The sequence below is a fragment of the Agrilus planipennis genome, unplaced genomic scaffold (assembly GCF_000699045.2).
Source record: "Agrilus planipennis isolate EAB-ADULT unplaced genomic scaffold, Apla_2.0 scaffold14, whole genome shotgun sequence".
NCBI classification, from domain to species: domain Eukaryota; kingdom Metazoa; phylum Arthropoda; class Insecta; order Coleoptera; family Buprestidae; genus Agrilus; species Agrilus planipennis.
Genome location: NW_020442313.1, coordinates 2,018,887 through 2,027,995, shown reverse-complemented (window position 1 = coordinate 2,027,995; position 9,109 = coordinate 2,018,887). Strand labels below are relative to the sequence as shown.

General features: G+C 32.4%; 1 protein-coding gene across 3 annotated transcripts in view; it reads left to right on the top strand.

The window, feature by feature from the left end:
* LOC108737536 overlaps nt 1-9,109 on the top strand; it is an 87,504-nt gene that overhangs the window by 8,301 nt on the left and 70,094 nt on the right. Inside the window, exon 2 of one of the 3 annotated variants that reach the window (XR_001937873.1) lies at nt 3,522-3,745. The exons of 1 other annotated variant lie outside the window; for it this stretch is intronic. Coding sequence is in view for 1 of the 2 variants with exons in the window: in XM_018470426.1 (XP_018325928.1) it covers nt 3,522-3,579 (58 nt within the window). In the remaining variant the exon portion in view is untranslated. Of the gene's footprint in view, nt 1-3,521; nt 5,537-9,109 lie in introns of those variants that run through there. One more of the 3 variants, XM_018470426.1, reaches the window with a different exon arrangement.

The window sequence follows — 9,109 nt, the reverse complement described above, 5'->3', positions numbered from 1 at the left end:
TAAATATTTTTTTTTAAACAAAAAAGTTCATACTAATTGACAAGAAAACATTTGATTGAAGAATTCTTTAATTAATTAATACTAATTCAAATGTTTTATCGTTCTAGACATCAATTAATTGTAGGTACTATTATTATTTATTTGTGGTCTTTCTGACTGTTGTTTTTGCAAATTATTTCCCGACGTTTCGTCTACAACTGCGGCAGGCGTTTTCAAGGGTAGAACGTTGGTTTTCTCTGTCTTACCTGCCGCAATTGTAGCCGAAACGTCCGGAAACAATTTCCAAAGACAACGGCAGAAAACCCGAAAGCAAATAATAATAGCACAGGACGCGGGCCGTGAATGACTACGTTTAATTATTTGTAAGTTAAAACAACAAATGATCCTTAAGATTTTCACACACATTTTATTTAAATAGGTACAATTGTTTCGCCCCCTTTTTTTGCCTTCTTCAGACTTTCAGTACTTACTTCCAACGTTACAATGTATTGAAGGTGTTTATTTACTATGTTACTAGGGGTAGTTAAGAACAAAAGAAGTAAAAAATTGTTACATTGCGTTTGGTCAAACACTGTATTTAAACACCTACAGTACATTGTAACGTTAATTCGTACGTAGGTACTGAAAGTTTGAAGAAACCAAAAGAGGGGCGAAACAGTCATTGTTTATTTTTTATTTTGATATGGATTTTCATCAAGTAAAAGTCTAATCTATTCAATAATTGTAAGTTCGTAATTACCAATTTTTTTTACAAAACTTTTTTTCATTGAAAATTTCTAGGTTTGTAAATTCGTCCGATTTAATGTGGTTTTGCTAAATACAGTGGTAAATTCGGTAGGAAAGGTTTCGTAGCTCTCAAAAATAAATTGTAAATTCGGCTGGTTTATGCTTAGATAGACGGAGAAAATAAAAACAACATCTTAAGTGTCAAACGCGGAAATGGTAAGAATGCTGTTACGGATTCTCTTATGATATGAGTATAAATCAGATAACGACTCCTTGAGATAAGGGTAGGTAGCCTCTTAATTAATTAATTTAATTAAAAATATTTTAATATATGTGAAGCTAACATCACATTACTTTTGTATATTATTATTATATTTATTTAACCAAAAGTTACATTTTTACTTTTGTATAAGATTTTAAAATGTAAAGCGAAATTAGTGGATTTTATGACTACATCTTAATATACACCTATGAAAATTGCATTACTAATAGAACAAACAGCTACAACTTTGATATTATGGTTTAATATTTGTTTTATTTAAATAAGTAATACATAAAGCAATATTTTAGAAAATAAGTATTCTCTCATATGAAAGCAATTTTTCGACCGAATTTACACACTCAATTTTCGGTAGATTCGAACGGAGCGACCGAATTTACATTTTAACTGTACCTGTCGAATGTATCACTACCCCGAAATTTTGGGTTTTAAAAAAGAAGTAGGCTAAATTGTTAAAGGTGTATGTTTGGAGCGCGGCGTTGTACGAGTGCGAAACATGGACGGTGGGCACGGTGGAAAAGAAAAGGTTAAAAGCCTGCGAAATGTAGTGTTATAGGCGAATGATGAGAATGACGTGGGTAGAAAATGTTAGAAATGAAGAGGTATTAGAAAGAATAGGAGAACACAGAGGACTCTATGGAAGTCAATAAAAAATAGGCGAAATAGGTTGGTAGGATGCCTTCTCAGGCATAAAGGGCTATTCAGAGACATATTAGAGGCAGAAACAGGAATTAAGAGGGGTTAGATTACTGTTCGCAAATATATAGTTAAAAGTGTAGGTTGTTCTAATTTCAGGGAAATGCGAAGTTTAGCTCAGGGTAGGAAAGAGTGGAGGTGCGTGTCCAACCAGTCTTAGGACTGACGACCTTATGCTATGTTTACCACCGCAACCATTTCGAAAATTTCAATTGACGCAGACCAAAAATTAAAAAAATTATTATTTATCAGTGTTCTAATGTTTTTGATTTTTAGTTCTGTGTTTATTTAAAGAAATATATTATGTACCGATAATTCTATTGTAAGGTACTTAAAATCGATTAGCCTTGTAAATGGTAGATAATTCAGTGTGTTTACATTTATGTAGGAAAATATTAATTAGTCTTTTATTACCGAAACTAAAAAGCAAACTCCCACTTATTAGTAAAAACACATTATTCTTAATTACTCCGTCATTTCGTTATTAAAATATAACCGTATTGAATGGATAGAATGAAATACAATGTTGCCATCAGAAATGGTTTGATAAATTAATTTTGCCAATAGGGATATAATATTGCAGGCACAATCCTACTGACGTGAAATTAGTCATAGTCTTATATAAATACGGGCTAAAATCAGCAATATACTCTGCTTACGTAATATATGTGAGGAAAGAGTGAATATAAAGATAGGAGATGAAAAATTAGAAGATATCGGTGATTTTCAATATCTAGGAAGTCAGATAGGATGGAAGGAGCGGTAGAGATATAAAGCAGAAAATAGCACAACTTTGAGTCGCCTTTAACAAAAAGAAATCATTTCTATGCTCGAGATAGATTGTTAAAAATGTATGTGTAAGAAAAGGTTAGAAGCATTCGAAATGTGGTGTTACAGGCGAATGATGAAGATACCGTGGATAGAGAAAGTGAGAGATGAGGTATTAGAAAGAGTAGGAGTACAGAGAATAGCTTTTCAGGCATGAAGGGCTAGTTAGAGACATATTAGAGCCAGAAGCAGGAGCTAAATAGAGGTAGACCTAGATTAGATTACTGTTCACAAATAGTTAAGGATGGAGGATGTTCTAGTTTCAAGGAAATGCGAAGAGCAGCTTAAAATAAGAAAGAATCTGGACAGTGGGCGTGGCGGAAAAGAAAAGGTTAGAAGCCTTCGAAATGTGGCGTTATAGGCGAATGATGAGGATAACGTGGGTAGAAAAGGTTAGAAATGAAGAAGTATTAGAAAGAATAGGAGAACAGAGGACTCTATGGAGGTTGGTAGGACACCTTCTCAGACATGAAGGTCTAGTCAGAGACATATTAGAGGCAGAAAAAGGAGTTAGGAAAAGTAGAGGTAGACCTCGGTTAGATTACTGTTCACAAATAGTTAAGGATGTGGGTTGTTCTAGTTTTAGGGAAATGCGAAGTTTAGCTCAGAATAGGAAAGAGTAGAGGTACGTGTCCAACCAGTCTTAGGACTGACGACCTTATGATGATGATGATGATCCGAAATGCCCTCGATGTTGCTTTTATTTTATTGGTTCAGCATGATGCAAAGGGCGCCTGTGCCTAATTTTCAAAAAATTTAAAGCCGTAGAAAAGATCAATCTAGCTGGTGATCTTAATCTATCTTAGTCATCAATTTTTTCTATACTATTATATTGTAATGTTAACCTGTTTCCTCTTTCACAAATAACAGTGGTTGCTATTATGCTAAATGAATTTAACTTGGCATGGAATGTGTTCATTAATCGACTTATAATATAATGAGAATTGTAATTATATGAGTGGTATTAAGTATTGTTTGTTCTTGATTGTAGTCAGAAGCCTTCCAGCAGTTCGTGGAATTGGGCAACCCTGGCAGCAACAGGTGAATAACAACGACTAAAACCTCCAGCCACATGGAGGTTACCTTCTGATTTTCTAGCAAATGGTGGTTGTACAGGGTTGTCCTCTTGCGCTTATAAGTAAGGAAAATTATAGGAAAAGCAGGAAATAAAAAGAGGAAACTTAACGAATGGACGGACGACTTCGCTTCGAGTCTGTAAGTTCGAGAATTAGTAGATGCTGGTAATTGTAAAAGTAGTCGATTGCTCTGAAAGAATGAACTGAATATTACAATACAGACAACAAGTACAAGGTACTGTCTGAGGAAAGAAATATACTGTAAACTATTTTAACATTACAAAATATATATACCTAGTATAGGTAATATTCTTTAATAATATTGCATCTCCATCTACAACCTAAAAATGGATAGAACCTCTATATGCTTCACATTTTGCAACTAATTTATTAAAACTCAGTCAGACTATTCATCAAATATATTTTTTAAACTTTATAAGTTATATGTGCATCTTTAAAGAGGTTCGCTTTGGGTAAATTACAAAAACCCATTTCAATTTCATGAAATTGACGAATCACTATTCAGTATCAATCATGCGCAACTTACCGTGGTAGATTTGCATTCGATGAACGTTTGACCTGCGAAGCAGTGATTTTTTTTTTATTATACCCCCAATGGTAACGGCACAAAGTAGTTCAGACTTTATTAAGTGCACCTACAGGCTTTAAGTTAAGACGACTGATTACTTTTTTAAGGGATCTTCTTATCGTTGGAAGTACAGCTCTGTAAGACTGTAATTTTAGAAACATTCATAATTTTCTCTACAACCAGTGACAAAAGAATTTTGAAAAAGTGCAAGGTTCCACGACCTTGGTTTAGTAAAGAAATTTCTTCCGGGTTCCTCCTTGGTCTGTTGATTTTATTTGACGTTTCGCTGATATTCACGCTATCAGATTCTTCAGAAGGAATCTGATGACTGTTACCGAGAGGTGCAAATTATCAAATATCTAATAAATATTCTATTATTAATTATTAGTTAAGGAAAATATTGCTGGTGGAAGCGACTACTTTACATAAACACCTCTAAAAATTAAATTAATTTGAAGTAGCCATCAAAAGCTTCTTAAAATGAAACCTAACAAACGCCATTTATTTAATGGCTTCCGCTCACAATAAATCACAGCCATCATATGTGATTATCGTTTTAAACAATATACCTGCTACATGCACACGTTTGAAAAACGATAATGATAATTAAGTAATATCAGCTAATTTCTTGCATACTATTCTTATTATCTGCTTAAGTAAAACAGAAACCTGTAAAGAGACCTACATGCACGTGAGTGTATATTGGCATGTCTATTGTCCATTTACATACATAAAAGAATACAGCAGCAATTAATAAACAGTTTGTACTTACGTATGTATAATCGTGGTTATTTGTATGTGTTTATCAGTTCAATCTAATTAATTCATGACAATAATAGTTCACATTATCGCATGCACTTATAATGTATTATACATAATGAAATTTTATCAATGTCTATTATGCACTGTGCGTCGTTAATGAATTTATTAACTAACTACATATATATATTCCTTCTTATGCCAAAAAGGGTTTTGTTTAAACCACGTTTAATAATGCAAGACCAAATTGGAAACAATGCCAATACATGCAATTAATTAATAAATAATTTCTACTACACAAAATTTCAAAATTGAGTCTTTAGTCTTGAGTTTTTAGTATGAACTATTTCGCAACAAAGTTTTCTTTATGAATTTGTGATAGATTAGAGAACGTACCCATACTACGTGACCCATTGGGCTGGAGGGAGGTAGGGGGTATGCGCATGGTCACAGGGACGGGGGGTTTAAGCTTTCGTCACGAAGTCAATATCCTCTAGAGAAAAGTCGTGCTTTTTCGAACTATACTCAAAGTTTCTGTTTGCCAAAAATTATTTACAATCATATTTAGAATTACTACTTGAAAACTAGAGGGGACGGGGGTCTTGGTATATCCTGTGGGTGGTCACCGAGAAGGAGGGGGTGGGGGGTAAAAAATGAGTTTTTAGAAAAATAAAGTTAAATTGACATGTAAGTTAATGTGAAGTGCACAAATGATGATAATAATTCGACGTGTTTTTGTTCTTCTTCCTTAGAATTAGAAATTAGAATAAAGCTGATGAAACGTCATACAATTAAAACATTCTTCATCATTCATCCATTTCGCATATACTTTATTACAATTAACAATACTGAACACTAGACGTCAATTGATGGTAAAATTTAATACAAAAATATAAAATAAACTATTGTATTGTATTTCATAAACCAGTAGGTAATAATTGAATTTGATGATAATATGTTAGGTAGTAAATCGATAAATGCTCACATTTTTTGAGTTTGAATTGACTAGATCTGTATAGCGTAGAAATATTACAATTCCGGCTTTTTAGATTGTACTTCCTAATTTCTAGAAATTTATTTAGTATAATACCCACGCAATGTAATATATCACTGTCGAAACCACAGTGAACTTCTACCATGGTAATCAGTCAACTTGACGCCCCTAATCATATCAGATAAGTTTGCTAATAAGTATTCTCATTAATACTGTATAAATCAGACACTCGCTCGCAGGGCCTCTACAAATCTATCTATATTTAAAGATAATTTTTTCTCTATTAACGCTACAACCCCTAGTTTGGTCTATTCACAGGCAGCAGTACCGATACATATCGATATTTTGGTGTATCAATGCAACAAAATCCGATATATCGATATTTTGTATCGATGTTAACAGAAATGTGTGTAATCCGTCATTGTATAAAATTCCTAGGAAATGTATATAATTCCTAAAATCGCCCGAAAATGTATGAAATAAATTATATTAGACATATTTCCTAGGAAATCTATACATTTCCTAATTAATCAATCAATCAGGCGATTTATTTCCTAATACAACATCGGAATTTCATACAATTCCTAGGAAATGTATACATTTTCTAGGATATGTGTGTTTTAAAAAACAATATTTTATACATTTCCTAAATAGTCTCAGAATTATATACATTTCCTAGATTTCATACATTTCTGGAAACATCGATAGATTCAATACGATATTTAGTTGTAGGTATCCTATCGTTTCGTCGTATCAAAAATATCGTATTGTACCGACCACTTCGAGCGATCTTATAATATTTCACACATTAAAATAATTACTTCAATTTGGAATATTAAAGATTACTTGTTTCTGTTTCAACCTACACGATTTCACAATGAATTGAACAAAATTCTGTATCTCAAGCGTGTAATTCGTTTAATAAGCTTTTCTTATATATCTATTTCCGATAGGCACTTTAAATCTTCAATAATGTGAAGTTTTATTCTTTCTCTTTCGACTTCTTTATTTCATTATTTTTATATGCCTATACCTAGACAATTTCGCCAGACGTATCGATATAAAATGAAATATGGTTATTACCAAAATATTCTTGATTGTTTCTTGACGTAAATGGGTTTGTGTTATAAAATAGTTCTTTTTTTCGCGATCATTTCCTTCATACAACAAAAAACGTCAATTTAAAATTGAACCAAAGTTGAACGTATTAGTCATTTTTAAACAATCAATAATTTTCACGGACCTATTCAAGCATTAGCATGTGGCTAGTCGATAAATTAGTAAAATTTACCTTGCCTAAAACATGCTATTGTTTCGATTCAAAAATTCATAGTCATCTGTTGACCCTGGGGATGCCCTTAAGTTATCCTCTTCCCTGATAAATTATCTTACAATATATTATTTTAATTTTAGTAGCCGATTTTCTACTGACTTTCAACTCAATTATTATTTTTTTTTTGGGAATGAAAACAGATTGATTCGCATCAGTAACGTGGTGGTGTAGTGGAAAATGAAATGTGTACGTTTGTGGTAGTATTTCCGTGAGCGTCGAGGCTCTATATTCAGAGGGACGTTGGCGTCGGCGTCCGGCGCCGTGCCGACAACGCCTGGTTCACGATATCGATTTTGGTTGCCGGGAAACAGAATTTCTGTATGAAAATGTGCTTCCATGAAAGGGTAGTTGACGCTTCAAGGTCACTTTCTATTTATCTCGTGATACTCAAGTTTCACTTGCAGCCGTTTCAGCACAATACTCCGAACACAGAAAATGCATTTATTATATATCCCAACATACACAACAAACTCTTTCAAAAGTCAACACTGTAATGGCATATAAATGTATTATATTCTGTAAGTGACAAACTGAACTATTCTTGAAACGTTTTTGTGATATTTTATGAAAATAATAGTTAAATTACAAAGAAAATCTTACAATATTCATAAACAAATTGAGTAACAAAAACGTTAACATAAGAATATTTCACAAAAATTATTTATTGTCTCAAGAATATTGTTTCAACGAAAACACAAAAATTCTGTAACTGTAAATAGTTATTGGTATTAAATTTAACTTTCGTAAATTGTGTTAAAAAAATATTGAAAAACTCGTTATTTCTAATATTTAGTCGAAACATCTTCAGAAAAACGAATGTTTTATTTGCTAAAACAAACTTGCAGATGCCTTCATAAAATGTAATACTAAAAAGTGGCCAAAAATGTGTATTTTTTCCAACCCTCTTCATCAAGTTTCCTACCTAAACCCAAAATGATTTTTTACTATATAATAATTATTACAGTGTTAGAATAATACATACAATAGAGCAGGCAACTGCCACAGTGACTAGAAAACGATAAGAATCACATGACCACAATACACACTTCGTATGTATTACCGTTTCCTACCGTCACATTATGATCCTAAGCATATCCTTCAATGAAATTAAAATAAAATAAGCACAAGGGAAAAATAAATTGAAGGAAAAGCAGAAATTTCCCTAACTGCGTTTTTCTATAACTAGCATAACTGAATGTATTGGAGAGGTTGGAATTAGGGAATTTGGACTTTCGCAAAAATAATTAGCGTGAAAAGTACAGAAAGCCTAATTTCAATTTTGTTGTGTCGTCCTCTTACATTTGAAGCATTTCGACCCAAAATGCAATTTAATTAAGCTCACAAACGATCAAGTTCCAGTCGATCTTCGCTCAAAACTAATGGATTTCATAACAGGAGGAAACATTCTGTATGTCATAAGTTATTGTACAAATAATTCAATGATTGGTTAGGTCGATTTGTTCCGATCGAATTATTAATTACTTGTTTAAAAACGTTCGCTAAAACCGATATTAATAGCACGTGTTTAAGTGAAATATTTTGTTTCGTTCGTTAAAACCAGACGTTCATTATAACCGAGTTCAGCTGTGTTATTAAAAGTTGAAAGTCTAAAAATGTGCTGTAGCTTAACTTTCCAGAAAATAAAAATGGAATAAAAAGGTTTTTTTGTAACTTAATAATTTTAGTGCTAAGTGTAATTTTTTTTTTCGTATCTACATATTTCTCCGTGCTTCAAAATTGCTTTGAATGCCGAAGTAGAATTTAAAGCTGGCGTAATTTTATCAAATCCAAAGGTTTTAATGAGGTCAAGGATTATTTTTGAAGTAAA